Source organism: Pimephales promelas, chromosome 21, assembly GCF_988280905.1.
Source record: "Pimephales promelas chromosome 21, fPimPro1.hap1.1, whole genome shotgun sequence".
NCBI classification, from domain to species: Eukaryota; Metazoa; Chordata; class Actinopteri; order Cypriniformes; family Leuciscidae; genus Pimephales; species Pimephales promelas.
In genome coordinates, this window is record NC_142789.1 from 11,465,391 (window position 1) to 11,482,019 (window position 16,629).

General features: G+C 37.5%; 1 protein-coding gene across 4 annotated transcripts in view; it reads right to left on the reverse strand.

The window, feature by feature from the left end:
* palm1a (paralemmin 1a) overlaps window positions 1–9,647 on the reverse strand; it is a 65,812-nt gene extending 56,165 nt beyond the window's left edge. For 3 of the 4 annotated variants that reach the window (XM_039655867.2, XM_039655868.2, XM_039655864.2), the window contains exon 1: window positions 9,289–9,647. In XM_039655867.2, the coding sequence (XP_039511801.2) occupies window positions 9,289–9,293 (5 nt within the window). In that variant the 5' untranslated portion in view covers window positions 9,294–9,647. The remainder of the gene's footprint in view (window positions 1–9,288) is intronic. The other variant, XM_039655869.2, reaches the window with a different exon arrangement.
* Between the last annotated feature and the right edge of the window lie 6,982 nt (window positions 9,648–16,629).

The following is a 16,629-nucleotide window of genomic DNA, read 5'->3' on the forward strand; positions in this document are numbered from 1 at the left end:
TACGTATAAAACCTGTTGTAGTCCCATTCGAGTCGTTTTGTAGGCATTAAACTTCCTGATTTTTAAAAGACAATCTCTCTGCTTACATTGAACTTTCAGCGCTGCGACTCTGCATTCATGTACCAACAGCAACATTACATACCTACTATTTAAAATGAGTGAAAGTGAAATCGCAATCAACCACCCACCCTTTAACTAAGGCTTAAATATAATGGACATGCTATCTAATATGCCAATTTAACAACACACACACACACACACACACACACACAAACTTTCAAAAAAATATCCAATATGCTTAGAACATAGATAACATAGATTGAACAAAATATCAGAGACCTACCTAGAAACCATCCAGAACACATAAGCAACATATAGCAACTGTATAGCAACGCTCTGGCAACCAGCCATGATGGGGAAAGTCCGAATTGTGAGATTAAAAAAGTTATAATTACCTTCTTTTTTTTTTACTTTTTATTAAATTAATTAGACATTGGAACCAGTGGCATAGCAAAAATCAATGCCCAACCCTCAACCCCCTTCTTGAACCACAAGTCCACAATAGGGGTGGGCGATATAGCCTAAAAATTATATCACGATATTTCAAGAATATTTGCGATAATGATATTTATCACGATATAGAAAAAATATATATGAAACAATGTTTTATTGGTGATTGCAGCTGGCTGGCAGCAGCATTAGTGCAAAAAAAAAGTATAACATAACTCCTTATCATTTTATTTTAACAATAACTACAGTAATACATTAACAATATTAACAATAACTTCAGAAGCCTGCACAATATTGTCACCTAATAAAATTTACCTAAACTTTGAAGTACAAAAAATTTAAACAAACAGCAGCAATCCAAACAAACCTTCAAAATGTAACAGTTGCCTTGCATAGTTTTTGGATTAGCATCAAATGAGGTATACAATACCTAATTTACAATAATTGTATAAAATTGGAACATTTAGGGAAAAAAAACATTTAGTGGGGAATAAATAAGAGACAATTGTAACACTAAATCTGGTAAAACTTTACACATTGCTCTTTGTATTGTACATTCATGAAAAAAAAACAAGGTAACAAATCAAAAGGATTAATTATTATATAGCATAGTCTACTATAAAATTGAGGCATGTTTAAAATGTATAGCACAGCTGTTTAATGAGGCAGCAACATATGATCGATAGGACAGAACAAAGGCTATTAATAATCTTTCATTGCGCAAAAGTATTATGATATGAAAGGCTCCAATATATCGCACAGCGCTTATGCGCATCCCGAGCGCTGAATGATGCGCTTGAAGCAACACGGAGTCACAGCGCGCACGCGCAGCGCGTCGAATACTCCGCACTGAACAGTTCAAAGCACAAAGTAAATAAATATTGATGCGTAGCGTCGTGTATAATATACAGCATCTAGCTGTGCAATCGTTTATCGAGTCCTTTCTTTTAACAGTTTTACATTTCAGTTACTGTGCGCGTGATGAACAACAGTGCTCTGACTCTAGTGTTTTGCTCTAACAGACACCCGGCCGGTAGAAAGTAACATGATTTAGTTAACGTTACAGCAATAAAGTCCAGCAAGATAAAGTTGTGTTATGCGAAACCATAGACCTTTTATTTACAAATATAATAATAGTAACATTGAATCATCTTAGAAAGAGTTTAATCGTGTTGACTGTTGTACCCGAACTGCGGAAACTCTGAAGGAAGATTAGGCGAATGCAAAATGTACGCTAGTAGGGAAGTGGTGAAACGAGTTTTCATGCATATTTGACAAAAAAATAAATAAATAATTGTGTTGTTGGAGATCTGACCTCTTGTACTCAAACAACTTCCATACTATTGAAGTAGCGCCCTTTTTAGGAACTAAATCTTGATCTGATCCGGAGGCTTACATGCTGCTGTGTTGTTGTGCACACGCTAAGTAACGTAAATACGCCATACGTCATCATATCATCAATATCGCGATATGACAATTTTTTATCATGTAAAATTTTATACCGGTATTATCGTGGACGGTATGATATGGCACAGCCCTAGTCCACAATATCTTTTTCTTTCCAAGTCATGTGCAGGATTCTGGATTCAGAAAGTGTTAAAAAAAGTGTACAAGATAATCCAGCGCAGTCTCATCCCAAGAAGTCATATAACTAACGTCTTGGGACGTCTTTTGACCATATGTCAACATCCGCCTTTTTAGGGTACCCTTCTACCCTTCGGTTAGATGACATTATCGGATCCTAACCCTACCCCAGGCTAAACCTACTCCTAACCCTACCCCAGACCTAAACCTACCCCGTCACCTAACCGATGTTAACTCTTTCCCCGCCAAACACGGAATTTTCCGGGTTTAATGAAAAAGACCCGCGCGCATGTTCTGAATGAGTGTGCAACTCTTTGATCAGAGAAACAGATTGCAATCGTCTCAAACAGTGGAGTAGTGAGAATGTATCAGACAGACAATGCAGAGGTATATGGCTGAAGTACTGGAGGTTAATGGACTCGGAGTCCGATCACTCTTTATTTGATAATTCTGAATCTGATCGGGATGAAGTAGTCAGTGAGAGAGATGCACATGTTGTCACAGAAAGTTCTAGCCATGGACGTGCCGCAGATAGATCGTATAATATTATGACACTATAATATTTATGTGTGTGTGCAGGCATTTATGTGTGGCTGTCTAAATATGAAGGTGTAATTGTCAAATTATTTCTCTCTTTGTGCACATTTACCACATTGTAATATGTATTTCTGTGTGTGTGTGTGTGTGTGTGTGTGTGTGTGTGTGCGTGTGTGTGCGTGCGTGTGTGTGTGTGTGTGTGTGTGTGTGTGCGTGTCTAGGCCTGTTTATTGTAATTCATTATTCACAGGTAGAACACAGAGAGGCAGAGGCAGAAGTTTTATTGCAAAAGTTACATTTCCCTTACATCCTGGGAAATTTGATATATTTTACATTTATTTATGTTTTTAATTTATTTTGGAAAGTTTTATATATGAAGGAAACAACATCTGAATGTATTCTGCTTTTAAATGCACTTGTTTGATAAAAATACCTTTTTCTCAGTTTTTTGACAAAACCTATCTCTGTTCAAGAGGCAATAAAAAAAGAACAAATGAAGATAAAATAAAAACGTTTTTTTTTTGCCTAAAAGCAGAAGCTCAGATCTTTATTTTTATATATATCATCTTCATATATTCATGGAAGAAAATATTCAGTGGGGCATTAAAATTTAGCGAAAATCGTCAAAAACCCTGGCGGTGGCTGGCAACTTTTTTTTTAAAACGCTGGCGGGGAAAGAGTTAAAGGTAAAGCGTCAGTTGTATGACGGCCCGGGATCGTCATGTAACCGACGTTTAAGGGTTCCCTAAAAAGGCGGATGTTGACGTATGGTCAAAAGACGTCCATATGACTTCTTGGGATGAGACTGTGTTAGATAATCCTGCAATCCTGAAAAGGAAATGATGTAATGATTCTGCATGTCCTTTCAGTCTGATATCCATATCTAAAGTTGCAGTACTAAAATCCACACTATTCTGTCCACATCCCTATGGATTTACTCATGAACTGCTCAATGAATTGAATTGAAAGAACACAGTCTAATTTATATGACCTCGCCCCATATTGTCAGTAAAGGGTGTTGGCCATGAGTGACATATAAATTAGATAACACAGAGGTCCTCTCACACTGATAATGAATAATAGAGTGAAGACAATAACAAAAAAGGACTGAAGGACAGAGGATACATTAGTTTTAAATCATGGTGGGAAGGGTTCCCCATTTGCTTTTTTAAAGGGGTCCTATTATGCCTTTTTACAACGTCTCAATTTGTTATTGGGGTGTGGAATATGTTTTCATGCTTGATTGTTCAAAAAATGCACTTTTACATATTTACATATTTTACATTATTACAGCAATTCTCTCCCCCGTCTGGTTTGAACACGCCGATTTTGATAAAGCCCCTCCTTCCAAAATACGAAATGTGCTTGTGATTGGTTAGCTGGTCCAGCGTGTAGTGATTTGCACCACTTAGCGCGTGTTTTGGAAATGTCCCACCCCTCCACAACTGCGAGTTCTTCTCAAGTGTAAATATTTAGGATGGCGTCAATTTCAACCAATTCGAACCCGATTCAGACAACTTTAACAAACAAAAGGATCGTCCAGAATGGATTTCATGCACAGATTTTGCAAGCGTGGATTTTCCAGGACGTTTCAGAGTGGTATGTTTTTTGTAATTTCCTTATACATTTTAGATACAATGTTATCCACCATTTAATCATATTTGTCTGAAAACTATGCTAATACAAACAGTAATTGATCACAAACCCATGGTTTACTTTCCTAAGGAGCGGTGAACGTCTTACAAAGGCGAGAGCTTACAAAAGCAGATGTTCTCCATAAAATGTGCAGCACAAAGATAAACGTTGGGGTTATAATGTTCAGGAACAGTGATTTCACCACTCTAAAGTTTGTCAGCATTACTAAGGTCAAATAAATGAGTTTTGGAAACGTGGTGGAAAAAAACAGTGTCTCTTTGACATGACAACACTTCATCACTAACTCAGCTCAACCAGGCAACATGGCATCATGACTTAATGTAAACATGCACGCCACTTTCAAGTCAAGTGGCGTGTTATCTTTACGCATTTTGAGCTATCTGCGTGTATGTCCACGCCAAAACAAACTGTCATCTTTTGCGTGTATGTCTACGCTGTTAAATGTCCGAGTGATTCCGTGTGTATGTACACGCCGTTAAAATTCTGAGCAAAACTAAGCAAAATGATCTACATCTGGGGAGCGATATTTTTTTTTCCTAGGATGGTAGAGGAAGACTCATAAATGTTATTAACCACAGTGACAGGTAGGTTTATGGACGGGATTGGGGTAGGTCATATATTTATATACAGTAATGTAAAGTCAACGGCATTGATAAACACGCTAAAAAGCGATTATGCGTGTTGATAGCACGGCAAAAATGGAAATATGAATTGGGGTGTCATACATAAGCCATTTCGTGAGATCAGTCTGAACCAAGCCTCGACCCTTTTTTTCATATTCCATGGGCTTAGATTATTTAACATTAAGGGACCTATTTTAACGATCTAAGCACATGGTCTAAAGCGCAAGTGCACTTAGGGCGTGTTCAAAATCCACTTTGCTTGTTTAGACCAGGACCAGGACAGATTCTATTTACATGGCAGAATCAGCAAGCAGAAAAACTGAACGCTTCTCTAGTGAGGAAAATGATCTGATCGTGCGCTAGGTTAAAGCGTGCAAGCAGACCATCTACGGGACAAAGTGTACGTGCATTGTGGAGGAAATGAAAATGATAACTGCGTTGGGCTGAAACTAGGAAAAAAAAACACTTGAGAAAAGTGGATTCTGTCAAATAAAAGATCTCCCTTTGGTGTGGACTGAGTTTTGTAACCTTGGCTTGCAGATCTTTTTTAAGTTCAAGCAGAAGCATTACACACTAACTAAAGGTGAAAACCAGGAAAAGCATAATAAGACCCTAATTCGCTTTAGTTCTCACTAAGTTTTCATCCTTCTTTGAGGAACCCTGACCAAGCAGTTTCAGGCCTGTTCATTAGGGCTCAGCTCAGACACGGTGTCTGATGAATCCTTTGAAGCTTCCCAGCATTCCTTAACACATGTGGCAGAAATCAGCACTTCATAAGCAAGAGGAAAGGATGACAGTGGAGAAATGGTACACATGCTGAGTTTCAAAGCAACATCAACAGGAAATGATGTGCCATTCAACCTTCTCAATGAAGCCCGAGATTAACAGAGATTGACTATACACTTGAAGTGAAAAGGAAAATGAGCAGCTTTATCATACTCAAATTTCACCACAACTGCACCGGTCATAAAAAGGCAATGTGCAGTACCCAAAATACACAATAGGATTATACATACATTTACCGCCACATTTTTTTTCCAGCTAAAAGCAGGTCTTATCATATTTCAGGGAAGATATTTCCATTGTGCCAATAAAACAGTGCCTAATTTCATCCTCTCCTGAACGGAGTGGTCATTTATGGGGTTTAAGACAGACTCGTGCGAGTCACTAATGGAGAGGCATGTGTCATCCGATATGGGTAGGGCCTTTCATTCAGATTCCAGGAGCAACTGTCAGCCCACCCCTCATCTCTCTCCCTCTGGTGTAGTACATTAGAGTAATTAAGTCTGCCGGCAGTTGTCTCTGCTCTTCTAGCTAAAGCCCTGGTCATGATGTATGTATCCTCTCACTTTCACAGAGGGAAACAGGATTCTCAGTGCATGGATTATTAGGTTGTTTGACATCAATGGAGCTCACTGCATTCTTTCAGAAATCAGTCAGACAGAAATCTTTCGTGTATTGTTTATGTACTCCCAATAAATCTTTTCATTTGACATGCTTGAAATCACCATAAAATGGAACCTATTTTCTGAATGCATCTTAATGATCTCATTAAGGATCATTTATTTATGCATATGCATGCAATTTTTAACCAAAATATCACAACACAAATATTACAGTGAAACGACAAACTACTTCACTCTCTGGTTTAGTACGCCAGACTTTTTCAATCATTTAGTCTGCTTAAACCCCACCCCTTTCTTAGGGTGCTTTCACACCTGCCTCTTTTAGTTCGGTTGAATCGCACTAGAGTTCGTTTTCCCCTTTGGTGTGGTTCGTTTGGGCAGGTGTGAAGGCAGCAGTCGCACTCGGGTGAGTACCAAAAGCGGTTCGTTTATGGTGAGAACGTGATCTGACCTCGAACAGAGCCAACTGCCAAATAACTGTGCATTTTTGGACTAAAACAGCTGTCGTAATCAAATAAAACTATTATTTAGATTGTCAATAGCGCTCCCTTTAAAGGGTTAGTTCACCCAAAAATGAAAATTAAGTCATTAATTACTCACCCCCATGCTGTACCAACCCCGTAAGACCTTCGTTCGTCTTCGGAACACAAATGAAGATATTTTTGATTAAATTTGAGAGCTGTATAACTACCACATTGGCTCCTAAGGGACTGCCTCTTGACGGCCCAGAAAGTCAATGAAGAAAATGTTTAAATATCCCAAGTGACTACCGTGGCTCAACTATATGTTTATCAAGCGACGAGAATACTTTTTGTGCCAAAAAACAAACAAAAATAACGAGTTTATTCGACTATTCCTTTTCTTCCTTGTAGGCCAGAAACGAGACTTCCTTAGATTTCCACGACGCATGCGCGAGAATTGCGATCTCCTTACACTACTTCAGTTCAGTTCTCGCGCATGCGTCGTGGAAATCTTGATTAAGTGTACAATTTACTGAAATAAACAAATGTTGGTGTTGCAATAAACAAGATGTGTATTGCTCGAAGAAAACATCAGCACAGCAATATAAGTTAAAGCTCAGAGTAAGCAACAGAGAAAAAAAGTCCCATCACCCATGATGTTGAGAATAACTTAAAATAACATGACAACAAATACCAGATTGCTTAATATCAAGCATCATGTACAAAAAACTCGCCTTACCAACGACACCGTGGAAAGATTCGTGGACGCTCTGATGCTCTGGCGTAGATCGAATGCGTGATATTTTTTAAAACTGTGTTTAAAGGGGCAGCAAAGCAAACAAGCATGTCGGCCGTTATTTTTGCAGAAAGTTGATCGATGGAAATAACTTTAAAATTATAGTGACATGTTTGCTAATTAAATAAACAAATTAAAAGCCATATGTGTGTGGTGTGGCTTTTGTGTTCATGGTTAAGTGCTATTATAATTTGCATTCCCGCTGAAAAAGTGTTCTAGCACGAAAATCTTGCCTATAAATAGTGTTGTCTGCCCTCTTATCAAATTCAAATGATCAACCTCCTCTATTTTGCTTGGGAGCTAATGTGGTCGGAACTAAAATTTACAGGACTGCGTTCTCTGGGATTCTCTCAAATGGAGCACTTCTACATTCCGATTGGTTGTCGCTGGTTGCCGCCGAACCGAACTCATTGCTTACAGTATGAACTGATTTCAACTCTCCTCACTGCCCTCACCGTCCAAGACGCGCCGCGTTGCCCTCGCCAGAGCTCGCCGCCGGCTTTCATTGAAAATGAATGACGTGCGGTGTGAATGCACAGTTATGCAGAGTTCACACTGCACGATTTTAAAAGTAGTCAGGTCACTGTTCTTTCCACACTGAGTGACTATATGGGGTATCATTCAGTTCCTGATTGTGTTCACACTGCACGATGGATCGGCATCGTGTCTTTGATAATTCACACTTGTGTGATTGTCACTCACGAGCACCGATTTGCCTATGATTACAGGCATTTGTTAGCGATCTCCCAAAACCTGTCAGGGGGCGAAAATCGGGCCTAAAATCGCTCAGTGTGAACTGTGAACTCGACATAAGTGGAGTGATGCTTTGAGCAGAGGGGAGAGCTCTGTAAATCCATTGAATTCATATAAAGTGTCCCACACTTCCAGTGCCTTGCTTCTTTAGGGTGTGTTCACACTCACCATGTTTAGAGTAAAACTAACTCTGGTTTGATTGTTCTGTTAATGCGGTTCAGTTGAACAAGTGTGAACACTGCCATTCGAACCCTGATAACCAACAAACAAGCGGACCTAGACCTCAGAAAAGAAGTTAACCAAACCCAAAGCACACTGTTCAGGCTTCTTTTCCAACTATTTCCATTGGCGGAGATGAAATATTAAAAGAAATTAGCTGGTTTCTCTATTCAGTGTGTAGTGTCTCATATTGCTTACTTTATAGGTCGGCTAACCGCTCTGTAGCACTGAATCTAAGCATGGCAGCTTAGTAGCCTCGTGCCAATGACCGAATCACAGGTTAAATACAGTACGCGATACTGTATGTAAGATGAATAGCAAGTTCCTCAAAGATTAAAAAGGAGACATGCTGCTTCTAAATTAGCCATGAAAACAACTGCACTATGTGTCAATGGCATGAAGGAGAAACCTATTTCTGTCAGCACGGGGGATATAGAGCGCATGTGTGCTGGATGCTGCTCACCCCTGGATGTCATACCGTTATCCGCTGTACAGATACACATTACAGCAAAAAATAAAATAAAATAATACAATATAGCTCTAAACCATCATTGTTTTAAACATTAACATTTGTAACATTAAAAATGAAGCCTTAATTCAAATATGCCGTTTAATTGTGCCATATAGGAACAACAAAAAGAACAGAGCTTGGGATGTTTTGCAGGTGTGGCTCCGTTCACTCATTAAAAGGGCCAGCGACACACTGGCCTGCCCACTGAATGAAGAATAGTTGCTATACTCACTGCATATTGTCCCAGTGCTGTTTCCCCTCAAATTTCAGGTTTGTTCTCCCGTTAGTTTGTTTTTATCAGATGCACAGCACCATCAGTGTCAGCCCTGTGTCTTCTTCCCTGTGTGTGAGCGGTGAGACCGGGAGCTGCTGCTGCTGCTGCTGGCGTCCCTCCCCTGAATCTGCCCCTCACTGCCTTATGATCTGTCCACCGCGAAACTGAGAAAGAAAAAAAAAACACTTCACGTCCGTGTCAACGAGCTCTAAAGCTAATCACTGTGGTAATATCTCTTTATGATCTCTCTAAGGGAGTCCGGTTTCTCAGAGATCTGAGTTTTGTATGCTGTAGATGTTTTATTAAATGATATTTCGCCCAGTGTGGTAATTAATTTGGGATTTGTCGCCCTCCCATGGACGTAGAAGGTACGATGAGTCTATGTGAATATGTTGACATCACGCTGCAAATACTATTTATATATTTTTTTTTAATTATTTAGTCTGTTGATTGAACTCTCAAGTTTGCATTTAAAAATATATTCACTGTACAATTATATTAAATCTGTTCTGAATTTGTCATTTATTTCAATCATTTATTTTGACACAGCTGCTATATTTTTAAAATAGACAAAACATGATTCATGTTTCTGTAACCTCTTTAACCACTTCATTGTTCATTCAGAAAGTAAATTACTGTAGCATAATCTAATGTGCACTTCTGCTATACAATGATTGGAAAAACGGGCGTTGAAAAGTTAAAATGGCATTGCAAATCATTCCCTTTTTTTGTGCAATTTGTGTAAGTGCTTCTACAGAACTTCTCATAATTATTAATCTGTTTATCAATTGCCCAATCTGAAATGCACAAATAAATATGGGGAATATATCTAAATATGTATGCAATAATAGGCTATTATATATAGGTTTATATACTGTTTATATACTACATATATATATATATATATATATATATATATATATATATATATATATATATTAGCTTATTTATGATACCCTATATTATTTATTTAATTTTATTTTAAAGATTGTATTCCATTGAATATAAATAAATATATATTTAATCTTATTTTTAATCATCAAATCTGTTTATTTTTGATTTTGTAAAATTGCAGTGAATATTTTATGCATGTTATTGAGTGCACAGAGGATAATTTGACATGAGTTATGTTATTTTCATATTATATTATGATGACACAATATTTCAGCCGACACTGCAGTTGAGTTGTGTGTTTGGCAGGCAGCCTGTAGATGGAGTACATCACCAGCTCTTAACATAGAAATATAACCATGACCATAGGAATCTGAAATCATTTTGAAATGAGTGATAAATCATTGAAAATTTATAAATCAATGAAATACATAAGTTGAGCACGATTCTATCCTCCTAACTAATAGAGGAAGCAGAAAAATATTCCATCTGTCTGACTTCCACAACAAGATCACACCTTCAAGCCTTCATAAACGAGCGAACACTGTCAGAAATATTCACATTCTAGTCGAATGCATAGCTATAGCTACACCGAATCTCTTATGTTAATATAACATAGCATTGACTTATTGAGCATGTTTAATGCACTGGATCTTCCCCACACATGCAGCTCCACCTTGATGCTCCTCAGGCCGACTCTTCTTCAGCCACACGGATCTGCCTCACTGGCCTGCCAGTTGCCGTGGTAACTTGACATGTCTCCATTTGCTCTGATCAATGGAAATGTTGCTGTCGCAGGGGATTGGAACGCTGCCAGCTCTCTCGAAGTGCAACGTGAGTCCCTCTCTCCCTCTCGCTCCGAGAGAAGGAAGACACAAAGGAAGAAATAGTGGCAGTGGAAGCAGTGGGGTGGTGGAGGTGGGTGTGAAATGCCATTTGGGTGGTTTCTTGGCCTCTGTGGCCAGGGTTAAATGGTCACTCATGAGGCTAATCTTTTTCATTCTAGCGCACTGATTCTGTAATAACAAAACAATCCGTTTGAGTGGCACTCTGATGTAGAATAAGGGATTTTCCTCAAACGACCAGCCTTCCTGATTTTGCTGAGTAAATTTCTGGAGGAGTGGGGGTGAAAATGGCGGCAGCATCCGTGTGTGTTTGTGTGGAGGAAGATTTGATTTCAGCTTGATGTCTTGCCAAACCTTGAAGAATTGAGCAGTAGTATAGAAAATGCCCCTTTGAAGTCAGATTAAGGATATTGTTTATTGTTGATATTGTATATTGTTTGTTCTCTATTATAGTGAAACATGACTACAGTGAAATTTAATGTGACATGCTTAAAAGGACATATGAAGAGTTCAGATGCAAAAGCCTCTAAGTGCCATTTGAAATTTTCTTCTAGAATGATCATTTTTATCAAAGTTGTATATTTAGGTTCAGTAATTTCACTTAAATGGCACTGATAATGACCTATTAATTGTTATTTAAGTGAAATTACTGAACTTAAATATACAAGTTTGATAAAAATCATCATTAAAGAAGAAAATTTCAAATAGCATTTAGAGGCTTTTGCATCTGAACTCTTCATATGTACGATTTTGGATTCAAATATCTAAAAACCTCTAGAACAATGTTATATATTTAGTTGACTCTTGCACTTACCTTAACCTAAAGGTTTCCGACAATGTTTGAATCCAGAGAAATGAGCAATTTTAACCAGTGTAACAGCCCGTGTCAACACTTTACCCTCGATTTCTGTTTTTACTTCCGGAGAAATACAAAGAACGCTTTATATTACATGTTTTATTAGACTGATGTGAGCAAGTTTTTGGAAACCGTTATCGATTGCTATATAACTCAACAAAACTCTAAAACTCAAAAACTCTCCCGTCGGATTGCATTCCATCAGCTGTGGAGGTGAAGACCACAACTCCAAGGATTCCACACACTCATGGTGTCAGCAAGCTTTGCCTTTGTTATTGTTTTGAATAAGTGACCTGTAGTAAGGCAAACTACTTAAAGTGCCTTTAAAGTCCCCCCAATAATTGTATCCCTTAAAGGAGAACTCCGGCGCAAAATGAACCTTTAGTCTAATTACACATTGTTACCTAGTCAACCGTTATCTGAGATTTGTTTTCATGATAGCTGAATGTAAATACTTGTATCTCTAAAAACAGTTTAGCCTATAACGCTAGTATAATGCTAGTATATAGGGCATAATGTAATGACAGTATATAATAATGTAATGACATGAGTAATGACAAATAAAAATCGCTTGTTATTACCACTAAAAAGGCTCAAAATAGCTCCACACTAACACGACAGCATAACAAGGGTCTCTACATTCAAACCGAAGCATTGAGAACTTTGTCAGTGTCCATACAGTTTAATAAGCAGATATTTTATACACACAGTCAACTTCGTGAATACATGAAGCCAGGTTTGAAAATTAGTCTCTACCAGTCGATCTACGAACGCCGATCCAAGTGCGCTGGTGAGATGTGAATAATAATGTGAGCGTGAACAGTAGGCTACGTGTACATATTGAAGACAAGTAAACGGTTCGTGTTTGTGTTTCTTCTGGAAACAATGGACCATATGAGATTCTGCACAGTTCAGCGCACTTGGATCGGCGCTCGTAGATCGACTGGTAGAGACTATTTTTCAAAGGTGGCTTCTTCCTGTATTCGCGAAGTGGACTGTGTGTATAAAATATCTTCTTATTAAACTTTATGGACACTGACAAAGTTCTCAATGCTTCGGTTTGAATATAGGGACCCTTATTATGCTGTCGTGTTGGTGTGGGGCTATTTTGAGCCTTGTTAGTGGTAATAACAAGCGATTTTTATTTGTCATTACTCTATGCCCTATCTACTAGCGTTATACTAGCGTTATAGGCTAAACTGTTTTTAGAGATACAACTATTTACATTCGGCAACCATGAAAACAAATCTCAGATAACAGTTGACTAGGTAGCAATGTGTAATTAGACCAAAGGTTCATTTTGCGCCGGAGTTGTCCTTTAAAAACTAATCTTTAATCACAGAAATTACATATTTAAACTGTTTTTTCCTTGAAAAAAATTCTTAATGCCTTAAAATAACTTGAATGTAACTCTACACCCTTGCCAGTTCTATGCAAATTAGCCCCGCCTCCACTCACTCACACCAGCTCAGAGATCCACTCATCGACGATCACATATTGACATAATTGGTTACAAGCGAATTCAAACTGCATTTTTGAGACTGTCTTTGATTCACTGCAGCAATGGTCTTGACTTGTGAATTTGCGAATGTTTTTTTTCTTATAGACAAATAAACAATATTAAAAGCTGGATTTTCACCACAGGGGGACTTCACTGTTTAGAGAATGATTACATATAGAGTAAAGTAATGAGTCTACATTCATCAGTTCTACTCATATAGGTAATGACGCCTTGGGTCTGCCGTATGCAAGACCAATAGAGTACCTTCAAAGAAAAAAGAAAGAAGTGCAATGAAAGTGACATTGTGTAGGAATTGCTGCCATCTAGCGGTGAAAATGTATTTTGCATTCAATCGAATTGTGCTCTCCAGCGTTTTGCTTTTTCAAATGCGTGTTGCATCTACGGTAGCCCTTATGTACCAAAAAGCTGTGACAGGATTAGCACTTCGCCGAGTGTTCCTTCGGGTGAACAGGTTTGTTATTTCAAACAAACAGAAACTTGAAACAACGAATAAACAATGTTAGGCCGTGTGTCCACCAAAGCGTTTTTAGCCAATATATGCAGCAGTCTGAATGTTGTGACAGTTGGTCGATGTGATTTAGTCCCGCCCCTCCTCCACTGTGATTGGACGGCTGGGTAAAATGTGACAGTGATGAGCGCTGCGTTTTATCCAAAGTTGAACATTTTTCAACTCCCAGCGACCAGAAAAAACACTGGGCGCTCGGCGCTTCAGCGTGAAAAAAACGCTTGGCGCCTCGGTACGCTCATGGTGTTTAAAAAACGCGGCGCTAACATTGAAACCATTTGAAAACATACGCCAGGGGCGTGGAAAAACGCTTTGGTGGACACACAGCCTTACAGTATGAATTACTGACTGTGAAAAACTATTGTAATTAGTTGTTAAGCCTTTATTCGTTATATTTTCTGAAGTAGCCTACGTGCATATATCATCAACTTTTAGGCTAACTATAAATGTTCATCTGTCTACATAATAAAGTACACAACCAAACAAGGGAAAAAAGCTTGTAATTAAGACTGTAACTTTGCCTTACCTGTCAAGAAGAAAGCAGGACTTCAGCGTCTCTTTTGAACTCTTGCATTAGATCCACCTGGAAAAAGCTATCCCGACATTAACTCGTGTTTTTTGTAATCTTCGGTCACGTTTCCTTTTACAATCTATTTTTTTTGGACGTTTCTGGCAATGGGGGTTTGCAATTCAGGCTTTTAAACTTGCCGGGGCAGTGAAGTGCTTCTCACTGCTCTGATCCTCCGCTTCTGCTGCTTTCAGTCACGTCACACTGGCTCTGAACAAAAACGCGTTGTGGAAACGCGTTGGCCTAGTACTTTATGTCCCTCTCTGGTATTATACTTTTTCAAGATGGCGGAACATGGAAGCCTCCGTGGGGACTCCCCGTCGCATATAAAGATAATAAATTCTTTGTGTACGAGGATAAGTCCGATAATTGGCAGAGGTATTTTTACACCATCGAGGACATATTTATGAATAAAAATATTGATTTTAAATAATAAATTACATAAAAAGTTACACACAGTCCCTTTATGTTAAAACGGAAATTTAATTTTGAAGTTTCATGGTTATTGTAGGTAAATTAAAAAAGTTCTTTAAAATCATTAAAATTAGTTAATATATATATATATATATATTAGGGCTGTGCAAAAGTTAATTGTGATTAATCGCATCCAAAATAAAAGTCTGTGTTTACATAATATATTTGTGTGTGCTGTATATAATTATTTTGTATATATAAATACACACACATGCATGTATATATTTAAGAAAATGTGTTATTCATATATAAAATATTTATATTTATATAATATAGATTATGTATTTATAAATGTATACAGAATTTAAGCGCAAATAATTCTTAAATATATACATGCATGCATAGGTATTTATATATAAAAAATAATTATATACAGCACACACAAATATATTATGTAAACACAGACTTTTATTTTGGATGCGATTAATCGCAATTAACTTTTGCACAGCCCTAATATATATATATATATATATATGTATATATATATATATATATATATATATATATATATGAAGAGTTCAGATGCAAAAGCCTCTAAATGCCATTTGAAATTTTCTCAATTTTTATCAAGCTTGTATATTTAAGTTCAGTAATTTCATTAAGTTCAGTAATTTCACTTAAATGACAATTAATGACAATTATCATTGCCATTTAAGTGAAATTACTGAACTTAAATATACAAGCTTGATAAAAATGATCATTTTAGAAGAAAATTTCAAATGGCATTTAGAGGCTTTTGCATCTAAACTCTTCATATATAATTGGGACCATCTGTTTAAAATCATTTTAATATGCTGATTTGGTGCAAAAAAAAATTGTATTATTGTCGATGTTGAACAGTTGAAAGCGTTTTGCTTTTTTCCAGGATTCTTGTTAAACCGGAACAGCATTTACTTTAGAAACATGTTGTAACATTGTAAAAGTCTTTACACATTTTTTTTTATATAAAAGTGTTAGTCTCTTACTGTTGCCAAACTTTCGGTGTGACCCATTTTGAGGGTCCAGTTCATAATGACCAGTTTTGCGTCCACTATACCTGTTTGAGTCATAAGCATTGAGAATTGATCCACTCCTCAAAGTTCTGCAAAAAGTGTGACATTTGGCCATCTGAGTTGGTGCGATACCCTGTAAAAGTGCTTTGCAAAATAAAAGCTTTATCACCATGAGCAGCCGAAGCACCTGGAGATCAAAGGGCTGCTGTCTTCATTAAAGCTCTTGAAAATTTAATCAATGTGAATTTAATCAGGGTGAGTAAACTGAATACTGAAGAAACGAGCAAAAGTCATCACCCGCTATCTCCTTTACAGCAGACAACTGATTGCATTCTTCTTCTAGTTATTTTAGACACATAAATATGATGAATTATGAGGAAAAACAATCACATTGTATGTTGGTGTGGATTTGGGTGGTTAGCAGATACTATTTTATCTATTTTCCTTTATTGTTGGACTCCTGCATACTTTGATCCATGAGGTCAAGTAATCTCCTGCCAACGGTTGAAGAACAGGCTGATGAAATGAGAAATATATTGTGGTCTAAATATCCAAAACCCATTAGTAAATCATCTGATAAGATTTTAGTAGAAGAACAATTTCCATCTCTCATCCATCAACAGAAGAATTTAAAAGGAACACTGTA